Here is a 19,236-nt window from a genome sequence, read left to right as displayed (position 1 = left end):
CTCACTGCATTTCAAACATCTTAGGCATAATAAGGAACAGGTATTTTTCATCAAGTATTGATATGTTGAACTTTAAGTCCCTACATAATATGATAAAAAATTTAAAAATTAGATTATATTTTAAAAATAGGATAAAGAATTCTATACTTCTCATGTTTGCACATAAGTCCAAAAATCTCATCATATACAACCTTGAAGCAGGACAGTCCCAGAATATTCCTTTTCCTGTCTCTTGCTTTCATTCACCACCCCGTTCTTCTTGAACATCCACCTACCCGAGATAAATGGCATTTTTAGACTAACTTTATAAGATGTAATGTCTGAAGGGAAGGGCGACATTATTGCCTGTCATGGTATAAGGGAAAAAGTGTCTGGGTTAGAAATCAGAGTTGCTGCTCTGCCTTTCGTGCTGTCTTGAGTTATGACCATGCCCACTGTTAGCCTGTCTCCTCAGCTCACTCCTGAAGGCTTCTACATTCTCTGTGACTTCTTCCCTTTGCAGCTTAGGGAATGGGGGCATCTATGTCAGTGAGCCTTGGAAATACCTCCTTCAGAGGAGCTTGCCACTCCCTCCTTGCCTTGGGGGCTGAGTTCAGAATATAAGGAATAAGTTACAAGTCACTCCTTTATAGGTGACTGATCATCTCTGTTTTCTCTACCCTGAGAGGATCAAGGGACAAAGGACTAATGCTAAAACTCAAAACAGTCCCACGCAAACTGGGACAAGCTGGTCATACCACCCCTTGTAAGTTTAAGGCTAGAACTACAGCTCATGAACAAATCCTTTACCCTCCTCTTTTTAATTTTCTATGCTTTTAAGGATCTCTATTGAGTTCTGTAAAAATCCTGACCACTTAATTATATTCACTGAATGGCAGCCTGTGGCTTCTATGACAGCTCAAGAACAGTCAAGAAAGAAATTCCCTGATACTTGGGTTCATGCCTCTCCTTTGCTTTATACCCTTAGATGCCTGATGGCCTCTCTACTGATGAATGTACTCATGTGCTGCTATCTGCCTTGGTGGTTTAGCAAGTGCTTTGTATTGTGACCAAATTTGACATCTATGATGATCCATCTGCTCACAGTCTATATATGGTGCTGTGTCCTGCAGCATATTTTGGGTTCTGGGTCCTGCTATCTACTGGGGCCTGTTCTTCACACTCCATACTGTTGAGCTCTGCTCCTCACTGGTGCCAGCCTGCAGGCCAGGAGCTCCTTAGGTACATCTAGAAAAGCAAACTTCCAAGCACATACATTTCTGATGGGGCCTTCTCTTAGAAGAAGGCACCCTTTCCTCTGGCAGCACATAAGGTACCATGCTTAGCTAGTAGAGCCCTAGTTAGGTTTTCACTCCAGCTAAAGTCCCTTTTGATAGGGCATAATTTATTGAGCCACACACCCAGTTATCCTCCCCACACTACTGACTGGCTGGTTCAGCTGCCAGCAGCACCTTTCTAGACAGATTTTCTTATTTTGAGTCCTAAACTTTTGGCCCTGAGTGTGTCCCCTGCTTCCATGTTCTTGTGTCTTGCCCGTATTTAAGTTGCCATTAACTAAGGGTTTAAAAAGAAGGAATGTATGGAGCCGGGGAGATGGCTCAGTGGAATAAGCGCTTCCCTGGCAAGTGCAAGGGTCTGAGTTCAATCCCTGGTTCTGCCAAAAAAATAAAAAAAAATAAAAAAAAAAAAAGAATGAATGTAATAGCCCACAAAAACCTATGTAGGTGACAACAGTTATATAACATCTGACCATTGTATCGAATATTGTAATGAATTCAGTTTAGTACTTATGTTAAAACCTACCACCCAGTGACAACAGTGTTGTTACATTTGATGTCTTCTGGTCGCTGGACCAATTTTCTAGTTTTTTCTACTCTTTTTCTCCCTAGAAAATGTTTAACCTTGGCCATTCCCATGTTTTTTGTTTCCAAAGATAGATCAGGAAGGGGGTCTTCTAATAAAATTTTTACTTTAGACCCAGGCCAAATTCATTTTTCCAGACATCTTTGTGAACAAAGATGAAAGTATGAAACCTGGCCACTTAATCAGTAGTAGTTCTTAAAAAGCAAACCAGGGACAAGACTGTAGGAAGGATAAATTGCAGTTTGATGGGTCTATCATCCCAGGCCTGGGAGAAAGGGGGTTATAACAAGGAAGATCCATTTGGAACAGGTACAGAAAATACAACAGGGAAGCAAAGAGTAACTCAGACCAGCTGAGCCACTTTGTACTGGGATTCTGAAAACTCGTCTAGGCAAAGAGAAGCTTTTGTTATTTGGAATTGCAGGTTTTGGAGTTTAAATCAATTAGGTCCAAGTTTTTTTTTTTTTTTTTATGGGACATATAATTACCACCAAGTATGAGCTTGTCTTGAAGCTTCGTGTTCCTTTGTGAAAAAATTCAATTTTAGTTTGTAAAGGTGAACAGACTGTTTTCATATTGTGATTACATGTAAATGCCAGCCATGGAGTGATCTGAAGAACATTGTCCTTTCTGCCTTTTCACGGCTCACATGCTCACCCAATAACTGGAGCACCCAGCCCAAGGTTACTGATGAGGCTAATACAACCATCAGATGTCAATTATGTAGCACGTATCACATAATATGTATATATATACAAATAAAATCTAGAAATAGCAGTGAATGAATGCATGAAGTTAAGAGACAGAATTAGCTTCACCAAGATGGTGAATTAGATTCCTCCTGTGAAAACAGAATGCTTAGGCTTAGAGAATGTTCAGTTCCCTTGAAATGCCTTTGAACAGCCCGATCTCTGCTAAGATCAAAACCCATTTTTTTCTTTTTTGGCATCAAAATAGCTTAATAAATAGAAACAATTTCTCTAGGGTGTCTTTCCTCCTTGGAGTACTGTGAAAAGAGTGTAGGAACCGTTTGGAGAGAAAGCTCATCTACATTCACCAGCCCCATATGGGCTTTGATTTTTCATGCATGAGAAATGAGCCTGAGCCCACTAATTGTGTAGTCATTTCTTATACCTCCAGCCATCCTCCTCCGGAAACTTCCTCTCATTCGAACTACCAGCCCAGGAGAATTGATGGCCCCTGTTTAACACTTCAACTTTTTGTAATATAGGTGCACACCAGCCTTCAAGTGAATCGCTCTCAGTACCACTTGCTCTGAGGCACCACCGTGGGAACAATGGCCTACTTACTCGTGTTTATCTTCTGGAGTGAAATATGCTTTTCCAGTTGTCTCCGGAGTTTCACCTCTGCTCCGTATTTTCCTGTGGTCCCATTGTCGGCCAGGATGAAGTGGGAGTGCATGCTGTTGAGAACAGTGAGCTTGCTCATGGGGTTTGACATGGTCTGGTATGGCCGGACGACCTGCAGGGTACAGAAAGCAAGAGGGCATGCATCAGAGAAAAGGAGAATGGGAAACAGGAAGAGAAAGAAACATTTTCTTTCTTTGGTACAGTGAAAGTGCAGTCTGCATTCTCCACCTAGAACTGCTTTGGGTGGAAGTTAGAAGCAACATTTCTGATCAAAATTCCATACCAAGCAAGTCTGAGCTTAAAGAAATATTTACCACACTTGCATAGAAATTAGAGCTTGTGTGTTTACACTAAAACCTGAGCCCGCCAACGATTGTTTCATCTTGAAGTTGATTGTTGGATAGTGAACAAAAATAATTTTTTAAATTTCATTATTTTGTTTCTCGTCCTCTATCATGTCCACACCTTAATAGGCACAGCAGAACAATTCTGTAGAAGTGAGGATGGAAGAATGTAGTCTTTTCAGTAGGTTCTAATCAGCTATCTGAAGATTTCTTATTTAAAATCAACACTGTTCTTACTAGGTACCTTGTTTCAGTGTGAAATAAGTTGAATGTCTTATGAGACAGTTATGAACCAGGCCCAAAATTACACAACTTAAACCAGGAATATTTCAGTGTTCTTCTAGAATTTTGGTATAAAAAGGAAGCCAATATTTTTGTGAGCTAGTTGTTTTGTATGTTATCTCCATTCCTTGGAGGAATCCTGCAAGTTACATGCTGTGTTCATTGTGTAGAATGAAAAAAACAGTGACAACAGAAAGGTTAAGCAAGTTATTTTAGTTTTTTTATACAGTGAACCAGAATTTACACCGACGTCTGGCTGATTCTAAAGATCTACTCTTCTTTCTTTTTCCTGCACTGTTTATACTGAAATGGAAATAGAAGATGATATGTTGGAAAGCTACTTCTAAATATTTAGGAAGGAATTTCACACAAGGAAGTAAAAAGAGAACATTCAACAAGCTTTTTGTTACATGGCTTTAGTGTAGCTATCACTGTTCTCAATCATGGAAATTGACAGGGCAGAAATTAATGCTACCGCATTTTTATTTTTATGCCTTTTTGCAGTGTGTGCATTAGTTATAGAGTTGAGATGCTCTTTTTTTCAGAATATAACAACTCACTATGGAAAGCTGCAGTAAGATTGAATAGTTAAAGGAATTATAGAGTGATTTAGTGAGGGTAGTCTTCAAGAGTGAAGACCGCTTGTAAGTCATTTTTCAGACCTCAGTGCTGATTCAAAATCTCATGGTTCTCAAGTGTCTAGAAAATAAAGTGTACTCAATAAATAATGAATAAACAGGCAAACTTGAGACAGACATGCTTTTGTTCAAATCTGAAAAACAATCTTTCTGAATTGTTTGGGAATCAATTTAATGTAAAATTTTAATATGTATATAATCCTGAACTTTTGAAATAGCTTCAGTCTCATGTTTTACATGTAGTATTAATATGAGGTTAACTCAAAGCTTTGAGTTTGCGCTTGTTGATAATGAACACGTAACACTTTTGATTGTGTCCAGTAATCACATGTGATATCATAGAAGAGAAACCATTCAATATTTAAACCTGTGTGTCTGACTTATTTAACATTATAGTCTCAAGGTGCATTCATTTTTCTATACCTGTGAGTCTGACTTTTTGATCTGTAAGAAGAAAATGATTAAGCCACTTGCCTCATGGAGATTAGCTGAGATCGTGTGTGGAAAGGACCTGCTACCATACCTGACATCTAGCATCCCTGCTACAAATTGTAATTCCTTCTAATCTGCTTTATTTTACCAACCATAAGCTGAGTTTTCAGTTGTAGACCAGTGGTCAGAAAATACTGAGATAAATCTGTGACTTCTGTTTTACACAAGAATTTTTTTTTTTTTTTTTTGTACCTAAAATCAAACTCATGACGTCGCGCTTGCCAGGCAAACACTGCACCCCTGAGCTACAACCCCTGGCCCTACTCAAGAAATTTAAATCAATATAAGCAAAGCATAAGAATCACCCATCTATTGGTAAAATACACAAAGTGGAGTTATTTTTTGTCATCTTCTGCCAAGTGTCTAGGGGCTGGTAGTCTGGAACTATTTGTTGATTAACTGAAAAGATAGAAATAACTTCCTAAGTACTTCAGAGAAATGCATTTTGCTCCAACTTGTCTGTAAAATCCATTTAATATTCTTCATTACAAACATGCCCCAGTCTGCTTTTGAGTTACAGTTTGCATATGCACAAAAGATTTGATGTTCTTTCTGTTGTTTTCCAAATAGAATAATATCTTTTAATAACATGAATATAAATCAACTTTTCTCTGTGACCACATTTTGGAGGTAATGCAGTCATTGTCACTGTGAAGAACTCCTAAAAATCAGCCATCCTTGTGGAGGTGGGTGTTGGTGAGGATGACTGAGGTGTGCATGACTGGTAGGCACGCTGTGTGCTAGCACACATTGCTGTCAGGATTTTGTGAGCATAGTAATTCCTACTGCCCATGAATTCATTGCTTTTACCTGATCACTTTATTTGTATGAAATAGGAGATCTAGGTTAGGTACCATCAACTGCGAAGACAGCCACTCAAATGATTTTTGCTTCACAGGTTAGGTAAGGAGTCTTTGTTAACGAAGGTTGAGTGCTATCTGAAAGGCCCTCATATTAGCTGAATTTTCATGACGGGTAAATATAGTACTACATCTCAAAGCGAAATCTCCCTAGAAATGGTTTTTAGACCTTTACTATTTTCTGGCTATCAGAGAGTAGAATATCTCCAAGCAATGGCAATTTTCTTTGCTTTGTCATCATTTAAGAGTAAATGGAAAAAAAAAAGAGTGAATGAGCTCCCTGTCAGGGGCCAGTCAGATAGCTCAGTGGATTAAAGTGCCTGCAGGGGCTGGGGGTTCAATCCCCAGGACTGCTGTGCCAGCCCCTCCCCTGGGGCACACTGAGATGGCAGTTGAGACTGGGTGTGGTGGTGTGTGCCTTGTAATCCCAGCTCCTGGGAGACTGTAAACAAGCAGATCACTGTGAGTCCAATCTAGTAGTGAGACCATGTAGGCCCTTCCCTAGTAAAAAATACAAAAAAAAAAAAAAGTGCATGAGAAAATTCTTTACTCATAACGTGTTGTCTGCCATTTTAGCACTATATTGTGCTAAAATATTGTTTAGTATGATTCCAACTCCAAGACCTCTATAGGCCCTGTTTTCTAAACCAAGATGCCTCATGAAGTGTAATGGGGGCTGTAGGATGGGTGGGTGGAGGTAAAATGCTTTTATATAAAACACAAGTGAGAATATTATCATTTGCACAAAAAGACTGATACGGAGACCCTGTAGACAAATGAAATCCCATGGACACCCATGCAGTAGGAGGGTACTGCAATTACATTCCTCAGATAGGCTCAAATCAGACACGCAGATGCTGCTCTGCGACCCCTGTGGGTGCTTTCCTGGCTATTTTCAGGCAAATTCTGGTCATACCTATGAGTATGGAGGAGAAAGTCAGCATAGGGGGCTCTAGTTCTGTTTTTTGTAGGCAGTAACTTGTGACCCTGAAAAAGTCTTTGAATTCACTCATTTACTGCAATAAAGAAATAGTGTATATGATAAGCACTGTACTGGCTTGAGGAGACATTATCATGTGACTAGGTAATATACAAAATAATGTTCAAAATATATTTACTAAAAGAAACTTTTGACCCATAGGTTTCTTATCTGTAAAGTAGAAGGCCTGACTGATCTGTGAAGGTTTTCTATCTCTCAACTTGAGTCTGGACGGCCTGTGCTAAACAGTACACCTGGTCACTTCAAGCTAACACAGAAGAATGATGTTCCACGTGCGCTGTTTCCAAAGTTGAAGTCATACATACTCCTGTCCCAAGGTCTCTTCCATTTTGCCACACTTTACAGAGGCAGTTTAGTTACTTGGGATGCCACACAGAAATGGACTAGGTCAGAGCTTGCTTTTTACACCATCAATCAAAGGCCTTGTACAATCCTAGCCCTATCACCTAGTGAGTTGTAAATCACTGTGCTATAGGGGAGCCATCATGTAGAGGGAGTATAATATGGAAAGTCATCTTTTCCCTAACTGTGGTTTTAATTTAGACCACAAGACAATGAGCATTCATTCACTGAACACTTCTTGCATGCCAGGCACTGTGAGGACCTTTATTCCTATGAAGTAATAATTGTGTGTTTATTTTATGGATGGAACTATAGGCATGCAGAGAAATGTGGTGTCTTTGAAGGAAAAACACCCAATTGGATTTAAAATTTATAGAGAATATTATGGCTGGCTTTTGTGCTAGGCACCTTTTGCTAGTGGCTGAGCTGGGCCTTGGAAGCCTTCTGACAGTGGATGAGATTATTTCCAGTTGAGGCACCTAGAACTGTGCACAGGCAGAGGTCGGGAAAGACACAGGCAGGCAGCGAAGCAGGGCTGTGCTCTGGTGAGAAAGAAACAAAAGAGGCCTTGAAATTCTCTTAAAGTTAGGCACCCCTTCCTGCCAGGAAAAAGGAAATACGACTGAGGTATAGGAAGCAACCTCTGGTGTTTAGACAAAGGGATGTGGTGACTAAGAGAATGAAGTGGAAAACAATGCTCCTTGTGTCCTGCTAGTAGAGAAAGGCCTCTGCCAGTGGGATGTGGGCTGCTTATTTCCCATTCAGGCGATACAGCTATATGTTTATGTAGAAAACAGGTCACGTTGAAATGCAAATATCGCTCTCAGCTCAGCAGGCCACACAAGTAACTAGCAAACCCATGGACCTATTTCCAAAGAATACCTGGATATTGGCTGCGTGACTCCCACTAAAATCCACAGGAGCATCCATTACACCTCTGGTAGCACTTTGAATGTCCCTCAAAGTTTGTCCTGCCAAAGAGAGTTCTGTAGCCCTCATTTCATGCTTTCTACTTGAATGGACTCACCTCCTTTTGGCCTATCCTGAGGGGAGACATGAGCCATCCAGATACTGGCAGTGGGTACAGGCTCTTCAGTTCTAAAAGGGTTCCTTTCTCTAGCAATCACCAAATATCAAGTGGGGGAGGGACTTTAAACTGTGTGTGAATGGCTTACCTCGATGGTTAATTTAGAAATTTTTTGAAACTCTTCCCTTGGGGAAGGTTGGATTCAGTGCTTCACCTCTGTGGGACAGAATAAAACAATGATGGTGTGTGACTTCCTAAGGACTTCTCTTAGCTTTCTCTCAGATCACTTACTCTGAAGGAAGCCCTGTGTCATGCTGTGAACACAATAAAGCAGCCACAGGAGCAGGTCTGTGTGGCCAGGATCTCAGGTTACTGCCTGAGAGTAATCTCTGAAGAGGGTGCTGCCATCCAACTGCCATCTTGAGAGTGACCTCAAGAGAGAACTACAACTGGAACCATTGAGGTGAACCATTCACACTCTTTGCTTACCACCCTGTCAGACAATCAGTATTTGTTGCTTAAGCCATTAAGTTTTGGGGGTAGTTTTTAACATGTTGGCCCATAAGTAATAGAACCATGTAGTATCTTGGAGGCTGTGAAATGTGTTGTCTCCCTCTATTCTGAACAAAGGTGCATGCTCTCATGAGTTCTAGTTGCCCTGCCCAAGGCTGGCATGCTGTCTGGCATTCCTTCCCTGAGCTCTGATGGGTTCTGGTTCCTATTTCACTGGAGTTAGAGCTAAATCCTCCAGGCTTCTCTCAGTTCTCCTCTGAACTCCATCCTTGTCTGTTTGGCGTATGATCTGACTGCACCTGCACTCTCGCCAGCAGGGTGGCCCTAAGCATTTATCCTCTGTTTCTTAATATTACCATAAGCAAGCAGAGACTGCAAATTATGATCATTTCAATGAGACAGAGATGATCCTCTACTTCCAGTGGTTCAATTTAGGAATTTTTACATTATGATGATGCCAAAGACAATAGTATTTATTCAATAGATGTTTTAGTTCAAAGTTTGGTATTTTTCTGCTTTAGTGACATGCAGTATGATATTCTCCTTGTGATACTGGCCAGCTTCCAGCCTGATTAGATTTACCTGATTTGAAAGGTAAATAACCAACATTATATTAATGTACTATATTCAGTAAGCTACAACAGCTATTCAACAGTGTGTTAGATGTTTTTACTCAGCTCCAGGTGAGTGTAAATGTTTTCAGCACATCTTAAGGTAGGCTATCCTAAGCTGTGATATTGAATGGAGTAGGTATAGTAAATGCATTTTCAACTTAAAAGATGTTTTACTTACAATGGGTTTATGGACCATACCAGCTATTATGATAGTGTGTCAATATTTCTTAGTAGGTGGGGATTGGTATTAGTGGCCTAGGTTTAAATAACACCATCCTATTAGTAGTGATGAAACTTTGTGCAAGTTACCCAGTTTCTTTGTGTTTAGGTTGACTATCAGGTGACAAAGATATGAAAAATAACTTCTGAATGCCATTGTGAGAATTAAGACGGCCTAGGCAGAAGAGGCCAGGAAGGTGCTGACCCAGAGTAAGTGCTACAAAACTTTTTGTCTTACTGCTCTTAGTTCAGTGATAAATCTCCAGAAGAAAACTGCTTCAGCATTCTGACACCAGCCCTTTGACAGTGTGTTTTTCCTTTAGCTCCTGAATTGCAAGTACACATCACTGCACAAGCCTCAGCTGCACTCTTAAACACGTCATGGCCCCTTTTAGGATTTATTTTATTAATTCTCCATCTGTATAGCTTATTCTACCATCAGTGTATAAACTCTTGTCCAACTTTTCCTGAAGAAAAAAAAATCCCTCAAATTATGCCTCCCTTTGGCTACCCCTCGAACCTCTGAAATACCTCCACCAACTACACTTCTCCTCCTTAACAAACTAAAATGCTTCCTCCTCCATCACTAAACCAGGTTGGCCCCGTAATCCCAGTAGTATCTGTCTCCATGGATGAACACTCCCAAGTTTTTCCTTTCTTCACCCTCTCAAGCACTTTGCTTTCCGCTTCCTTTCATCTATTCTCAATATTCCCTGGGTTTCCATAACTCTCTCATTTCGTTCCTACATCTCTACAGCTCTTTGGTCTCTTTCATAGGATGCTTTACCCTCTGCTCAGCCATTAGATTCCGGACCTCATCAGGCTTTAGGCACAGGCCCTTTTTCTCCTCCCTCTACACACTTTCCTATGCTGATGCCATCCTGTGACACAGCTTTAACGTCCATCTTTATGAAATGCTTTAAAAAATGTGTAGCCAGATTTTTCTCCTAAGCTTCCACCCCGTGTGCTCATTAGCTTGCACCACATTTTCATGCAGATACCTTGAGGAACTTCAAAGTCAGTGTGCTCAAATCTAAAATCGAAAGCATCTTCCACTAACAGTTGCCTTGTCAGCCCAGAACCTGGGGCAGGTTCAGGTGCATTGACAGTGTCTTATGTAGCTTGGGTTTGGGTGGGCTCATCTGAGACCTTTTCTTCTCACTTCCTCTGGATATATCTTATCTAACATAATCATAAAAGTCTCATGAACCTCATGCTGGGGCCTCTGTTGGGACTTTTCATTATACTATGAATTCTTATTTGGCTTGCCTCAGAAACTAAGTTCCAAATATAATGATTTGATAACTATATCCAAATTAACAATTAATATAGACCTTGATGTTTCTTGGCTTGAAACATAAAGATGACATCAAAAGAACAATTTTAATTAAACATAAGAACTCTTAAAGGTTACAGAGCTCAAGGAAATAAATTTATAGTTAAGGGAAAGTGGAACATTGAATGGAAAAGTAATTTAATGACCACATAAGATGATGTGTTGGAAATCTTAGCCAGACATAGTGTCTGTCCACAAGCAAAAATGAAAAGTACTTTTTCTTTTGGATTTTTAATTTGGTCTGTGTCAAGTTAGTCTTGTTTTGGGACAGACAAATGATAAAGGCTTCAGAAATGGTTAAATTATTTGATACGGTTCTGGTCAAATTATTTTTTATAGTCAAATCTAAATGTAAAATGTATTATGTGAAAGTTATAATTCTTTTATCTTTCCATAATCATTTATCCAGGTCAAGTTTCTCTAAGGATAAAGAAAACTGCTCTAGTACTCACTGAGCATATTTGTAAGTTCAGTTTATAGGGGTAAGGTACTTGCTGATATCTCTCCTAAAAATAAAAACATAGTGATTTAAAATATTTTCTTTATCTTTGGCATAATTATAAGGATGTCTTCAGAGATGGATGGGTCTCATCCATATTTAGTTTATTCAGCTATAAAAGAGTATAATAGAACCTTATAAGGGTAGAATATGCCAGTATAACAGCATTCTCAGGGGCTCAGTAAACTATAGATACTCTATAGTTATGATTATTTTTCATAGAAATTGTGTTATGATAGTGTTTTTATATTCAGAGATATAGAGATGAAAATTTTTTAGTGTTTAAATGACATCAATGGATTATGTTCATGCAAAATATTATGTTGGGGACTAACAAGTAACAAAAGAAATCTTTAGTTTGAGGTATTTTTAACTAAGTTGGTGTAGTAGACTAAATGTTTATGCCCCTCCCCCATTCACAGGTTGAAATCCTAATTCTCAAAGTGATGGTTTTAGAGGTAGGACTTCTGGGAAGCAATTGTGTTATAAGGGTACAACCATTAACTATAGGATTAATGTTCTTATAAAAGTGACCCCATGGAGACTCTAGTTCTTTATGTTATGAGAGAAAACAGAACCACTGGCTAGTATCCAGAACTGTAAGAAATAACTTTCCACTGTTTATAAGCCACCTAGTCTATGATTTTGTTATATAAGTCCAACAGGCTAAGAAATTTGGGGGATACAGTTATGGGAAAATTACAACCAGGGATGTGATATTACATATGGAATTAGAGAAGATGTCTTGGGGGAAGTGAGCCTTGAGTTAAATTCAGGAGAAATGTACAATTATGGGTTGTGATGGAGGAAAGAGGCAGTAGGAATAAGAGAAATCACTGAGGTGGATTCTTCTAAGTAAATTAAACAGGGTATATTTTCAGGTCTAAGATGTAGGACAAAATATTATTGATCTCAGCATCCTAGTCTATCTTGTGCTGCTGTAGCAGAATGCCATGGCCTGGGTAATGTTTATACTAAACATAAAATTATATGGCTAACAGATTTGGAGGCTGGGAAGTCCAAGACCAGATCTAGGGCTGTATGTAGTGAGGATCTCATTACATCATCTCATGTAGAGGACAAAGAAAGGGTGACAATGCACAAGAGAGAATGACAAAAGTGACAAAACTCATCCATTATAGGAACCTTGCTCATGAATCTGTGAAAGTAGGACCTTTAGGAGTGAATCCCCTCTCAAGGCCACTCTTTGCAACACTGCTATCACCTGAAGGATGAAGTGTTTAACACGTGGATTTTGGGTGGCACATTCCAATGGTTTTACACTTGGTAGCATTATTTCCCACTAAAAGCTTTTGCTTTGATATATTGAGAAAAGAAGGCCTCAACTCAACAGAATAGAAAGTACAATTAAAATGCTGAGACTAGTTCTGTCATGCACTTGGTAGATCATGCATGTCTTCAAGTATTTAGAAAAGTGTTCTATTCACGTTCCACATTGCTTTGCCCTAACAGCCAAGCCCTGGCCATAGGCCTACTTTAAATTGTTACATAATTTCAGATGCTTGATTTAAAAATGCCCCATTCAGGCAGCATTGTATTATGCAGTTTGGGAATATGACTGCAGATGCAATTGTCATAAAATTCAAAATCAGGTAGATTTATCAATACCTTTTTCATAAGTTACTGTTTGAGGCTCTCAATTGACTTCTGAGTTTCATTCCCTCAAGTGACTTAGTCTCACTACAAAGTAAGGTTGGAAGAGAGATGAATGCTGCAGAATATCTAGAAATCCTAAGGGCAAATTAATATTTCATTATGTTTAAGATTGGTTTTTGCCTTCATAGTACCATTCTGAAGGAATGTTCAAGAACTAAGATGAACAACCATTCATACATCTAATCTTCTACTTCTAACAACATGTCCAGTAGCATGTGAATATTTAGCTTCTAGACATGCTCATTTGAGAGCCAGGCCCTCAAAAATAAAATATTTTCCATTGATTTAGAAATAAATTGTATAATAAAATATCACATGTAAGAAATTAGATCTTTTCTTAAATTTCAAAGAAATTAGATTTCTAACAGTCTTATACCATTTCAAGTTAAGAATATAGAGATGAATTTAAGAATACAACAATTTTAATTTTCAAATCATTTGATAGAATCCTGAAGTAGTAAGATTTTAATAACACATTTGTTTTTTTTTTCCCTCTGCTACCTGATTTCTGATATTTTTTGATGTTCATCGCATGTGATCTTGAATATATACAATGGAAGAAAAATGATAAATACACTTATCCTAACTAAATTCTTATTACTTATAAACCTTACTAGACAGCTTTTCTACTTTGCTGAATTTCGGGAGTTCCAGTGCTGATTATTTTATTTACATATCTCTTAATAATTGTGAATCATTAATTTTTAATAACCATGTTAGAATGGCAAACACTACCTTGAACTATGTCATAAATATTAAACACCAGCAGTCTTTTTATTTTAATTTGCAATTTGAAAAGCAAACTGTGTTAGTACTCAAGAGCCCAAGAAATCCTATGCATATTGTAGTTCACCAACTCATAGGAAACAAGGTACCAGAGTAGCCAACATTCAGCCAAGATGGGTCAAAGTTTTACCAAAAAAAATCACCATTTTACTTTCAGGATAGCTTATTTTTAGTTCCCTCATGTGAGAGAGAATATGCTGTGCATATGCTGTCTGATTTATTTCACTTCACATGATATCTTCCAGCTCTATTCATCTTGTGCTAAGTAACAATATTCCAATTTTCTTCATGGCTAAGTAATACTACATAATAACAATATACAAATATAAACAATACGAATGATACATCTACATCTTGATACATAATTTTCCTTATTAATGTATTCATTGGTGGGCACCTGGGCTAATTCCATAGTTTAGCAGTAGTGAGCAGTGCCACAATAAATGTGGGATTGCAGATTACTTCTTTGGCGTGGTTATCTCATTACCTTTGGATGTAAATCTAGAAGTGAGGTAGCTGGATTGTATGGAATATTTATTTTTAGTTTTGTAAGGAAGTTCTGTACTGTTCTGCATAATGGTTGGGTTAATTTACATTCCCACCAACAATGTGTAATATTTCTTTTTTCTCCACATCCTTGTCAACCTTTGTTATTTATTTTGATAATAGACATTCTAACTGGGGTGAGATGGTAGCTCATTGTAGTTTAGATTTATATTTTCCCAATGGCTAGCGGATATTGGGTATTTTTCCCACACATTCGTTAGTCATTTATTTTTGTTATTTGAGAAGTATCTGTTTAGGCCATTTTTCTATTTTTTTTTTCATTAATTACTTTTTTTTTTTAGTTCTTTGTATTCTTGATAGTAACCATCTGCTAAATGAATTGTGGCAAATACTCCCTCTCATTTTATATATTCTCTCTACAATATTGAGGTTCAGTACCACAAGGGAAAAAAGTTTGGCAAAATTCAGCTGTGAAGCTATCTGTTTTCTTTGTTGAGAGGGGGGGCTTTAAAATGAGGGATGTGGTCTTTTTCCTCTTATTCATCTATTCAGGTGTTTTATGTCCTCGTGATTTAATGTGCTCAGAAATGTGTGTGCATCTGCTAGTCTTTCGGTTTGCCATAATAATTCCTAGTGATCCTTGACATTTCTGTGGAATCAGTTATAGTGTGTTTTTCATCTCTGAATTTATTTGGATTTCCTCTTTCTGTTTTTGGTTAGTGTAGCTAAAAGGTTGTCAATTGTATCTAAATTGTGGTGTGGCAAATTCTTTTCAGGTCATATCTGTTTGGGGTCATGTAAACTTCCAATATGCAGATGTCCTCATCTTTCTCAAGATTAGGGAAGTCTCCTGTCACTATAGCATTAATTATTGCCTCACCACCACGTACTCCAGAACTGCAGATACCTGTCCATTTATGGTGTCCCCAAAGTCTTGAATGCAATGCTTTCTTCATTCTCTCCCCTTTTTATCTGAATGGAATATTTGAGAAGACCTGTCTTCAAGTTCAGATATTCTTTCTTCTGTATGATCTGGTCTATTGAGGTCTTCTGCTCTATTTTTTATTTGCTCTGATTTATTAAACTCTTCACTCCGAAGCTTTGTTTTTCCTCCCAAACCTACCTTATCACTGAATTTCTCATTCATATGCTGAATTATCTTCTTAATTTCACTTAATAGTTCATTTATATTCTCTTGGATCTCATTGAACTTTTAAATAATCACTCTAAAATTCTTTATCAGGTATTACATCCATAATGATTTCTTTGAAGTTATTTATAAGGGTTGTCAAAAAATACAAAATACACACACACACACACACACACACACGCATGTATTTTGGTACAGAGTCTCACTAAGCAGCTCAGATTTGTAGTGATTCTCCTTTGTTCAGCCTCCCCAGTGCTGGGTTTATAGGTATATACCATGACACCCAGTCTTGGTGGCATATATGTTGAAATAAAAAATATGTTAAAGTTAAAGACACATCATCATTAATTCCCCTTAAAATACTACCCCTTGCTTCAAACATATTTATCCCACTATTCTTTCCACTTTCTAAAGTAGTGCTGGACATGCTGCTTCTTGAGTTTTAGTGTGCTGTTGTGGCTTTCCTAATGTCATAAATCTATTCAAAATATTAACCTTTCATGGTCATTTTTATTTTGGAGAAGAAGTGCCAGCTCCAGTGAATAAAGTGGTTGAGGACATGCCTATTTTTATGGGCTGGCCTTTCAAATGGATGGTAGTGAGCAATAGCATTCACCATAGTTTTGATTATGTCTTTTAAAGGCAAAGCACTTATGAATGAAGACTTCCAGAACTGCTTTAGAAAGTAGAAAGACCAGTGGGACAGGGATGCTGGCAGTGAAGGGAAGAATTTTTAGGGGGATTCATGGTAATAAATTTTTTTTTACTATAACAAAAACATTTAATATACTCCATATTTTTGATCACTCTGATTATATTTTCTTGCAAGTACCATAATATTACCCAAGTTTTATCGTTTTTTGTTCTACATTATGATTTTCACAGTTATTGAACTAGGTATGTCTACCACTTTCATGTCTTGAGGTATTAGCTTGTTTTGCAGTGTTGGCTTTATTTGAGTTGGCTATGGTCAAGTAGCCTCTCTGTGGCTTCCTTTGCTGTGATTAATGACTTTGGGCACAGTGTGTGCCATGCTGAAGTGACTTGGCAAGCCATACAAGAATGAGGACATCTTTTTTCTATCACAGGAAGCCAAGCAAATGTAATATGCAATCATATGAGATTTACAGGAAGAACAAGCTAACACTTAATGTGGAAAGGCAACAATTTCTACAAATGCTCAGACAACCAACATTATCATTTCATTACTCTCTCTTCGATACAGAACCAATCATATGACATTTACTCGGTTTATCTAAAACACCCCTGCTCCAGTTGAGTCGTAAACAGAATTTACAATAGGTATCCTGAATATTTCGAAATAACTTCTGAACCATAACATTATAAATAATTATATGTTAATAAAATGTGCTATTAAATTCTTCTGGTATTGAGGTCATTTCAGTATATTCTGATTCTCTAGGAAATGAACTCTTAGCTTAAAATTAACATTCACTTAGTAGTATAGTAATCTGTTATCTTATGTGAGGGAAATGTCTGGTGGGACAGAAAAGATCCCTTAAAACAGGCAGCTGCCTGAGACTCCCCTCCATCCCAATTTTCCTTTTGATAAAGAAATCCATGGAAGGGGTAGAAATAAGATATTGGAACCAAAAGCTTTGGATTTCTGGAAAAATTGTCAACTGCTTGGTCAAAGTGTGTCCTTGAACATCACAACAGGAAACAGGCTGGCAACTTGCTGTATTTGGCCAAAGTGTTTTGAAGTGCAGAATAATACAACTGTGCCCACACCTTGCCCAGCACTTAATAAAGAAGGGCAGGTAGGAATACTGTAAGATCAAATGGGAAAAATATTTCTGCAGCTCTTTCAAACTGGGTGAAGGACACCTGAATGATCATCTGGAGCCCACAGTGAGGAGAGTCCTCATTTCTGTATCTGTTATTGAGTTTATATTGCCGAATGTTATAAGGTATAAATTAATTAATACAGCCTACCAAGAGGACTTCCAGATTTGCTACAGAAAGAAAGATCACTGCTTGATTCAAGAGAAGAGGGAGGTGGTTAAATTTTTCTTTTGACCGTTGTAGATTGAAATGAATTGACATGGACTTTACCTAGATTTTGGGAAAGGAGTATTTACCCAATAAATAATTTGTAGCATCAATTTCAACTTGGGAGGTGGGGACCAAGAAGTACTATACTCTGAATGATATGAATACTAACTTTACTCCTGTAGTAAAGGGGCAGCCCCAGGACTTACATCTCTTCCAATCAGATCCTCTTGGTTTTCCACAATCCCCCAGGGGGCGATACCGATGGTGCAGATCTTCCCTCGGGACTTTGAAGCATGGTCCTTCAAGGCATCTCCAACATGGCGGATGACACCTACAAGCAAACAGAGAAGTCTTAATCTTGTCTTTTAGCTCTCCATCATTCCAAGGGGAATCGTGATAATTTTCTCCCAAGGTTAAATGCACTGAATGCACAATTTTGCCACATGTGCATTTTGCCATTTACAAACTACATGATTTAGGAGAGAACATAAACTTGTGGCTGTATAACCAGATAGATTTGCCAGACTGACATGAAATCTAGCCATGAATTTTTATATTTCATGTGAAAAAAATAAAATAATTCAATGTCCATGAAAAGAATATGATTCTTCTTCCTAGGATAGTCATCTGTTTGTATATTTAAAAATCAAAACCTTAACTGTGCCTTGCCAAAATGTACTGTGCAAAATATGATAATAAATCTGTACTACAGTCTGTGTAGTGGTCCAGGTCAAATAGTTACTTAGCTCAGATTTTATTAACTTCAAGGTCATTGTCTGTTTGCATCATATAATAAGGAAAGCTTGGTTGTAAGAAAATGATGGCTTACTCTGGAAAATTTATGTTAAAATATGTATTTTTAAAAATCTTATTCTAATTGGTTTCCTCTTCTATCATAATGTCTTTTCCCCTTCATAGTTAAAAGTGATGAGATTCAGTTTAATGGGGGTAGGGAATATATATATATATCACCATTTATAAAAGGCGAAATTTCTTAACTCTAACTTTCCTCTCAAATGAACATCACTATAGAAGACTTGCAGAACACATTTTCTAAGAAAAGACACCCGTATTTATCAAAATTCTGCATTACTCAAGGAAAAATTCATACCTAGTACCATCCCCTATATGATCATTGAGATGGATTTGATTTCTTATCCATTTCCATATATCTAGCCTGCATATCCTTAGCAGTGCAATCCATCATCTACCATATTTCATAGTGATTCATAGTTGCATGGAAACCTGTCTCTTTTAATAATGAAATTTCTGCAGGGGAAGGTTGCAGGGTCAGTGAGTTACTCAACTTTATGTGCCTTAAAGGATAGCCCAGAGGAAGAGCTCAGAAACCATGCCCTGCATTTGCTAAACTTGCAGAATGCACTGGACTATTTAATCATGGGTGAGAACATGCATGTTTAAAAACCTCAAGTCTCTAATAACCATAAAATTGAAAAGAGAAAAAAAAAGCTTCCCTTTGAAAATTAAATAACAAAATAGTATAAATAACCATTAATTCTTGTTGAACTCTGTGGAGAATATTAGTAGATCATTTTTATTTGTTAGCTTGTCTAAGGATCTTGTAAATGATGCTGCTAAAAACACAGAAACAAAACAAGTAAATCTATGGCCATAACGTTCAACTTCTTGTTACGCCTCTGCCACTATTCTCTCGCACCTAACTCTAGCATCCACCATTAG

General features: G+C 37.8%; 1 protein-coding gene across 9 annotated transcripts in view; it reads right to left on the bottom strand.

The window, feature by feature from the left end:
• Trpm3 (transient receptor potential cation channel subfamily M member 3) overlaps positions 1-19,236 on the bottom strand; it is a 333,483-nt gene that overhangs the window by 291,663 nt on the left and 22,584 nt on the right. For all 9 annotated transcript variants that reach the window (XM_004637157.2, XM_023721897.1, XM_023721896.1 and 6 more), the window contains exons 5-6: positions 17,742-17,866; positions 3,174-3,345 (exon numbers count right to left, since the gene is read on the bottom strand). In XM_004637157.2, the coding sequence (XP_004637214.1) occupies positions 3,174-3,345; positions 17,742-17,866 (297 nt within the window). The remainder of the gene's footprint in view (positions 1-3,173; positions 3,346-17,741; positions 17,867-19,236) is intronic.

The sequence above is a fragment of the Octodon degus genome, unplaced genomic scaffold (genome assembly GCF_000260255.1).
Source record: "Octodon degus isolate 3935 unplaced genomic scaffold, OctDeg1.0 scaffold00087, whole genome shotgun sequence".
Classification (NCBI taxonomy): domain Eukaryota; kingdom Metazoa; phylum Chordata; class Mammalia; order Rodentia; family Octodontidae; genus Octodon; species Octodon degus.
The sequence above is the reverse complement of the archived record's forward strand: the minus strand, read 5'-3'. Positions and strand labels throughout refer to the sequence as shown.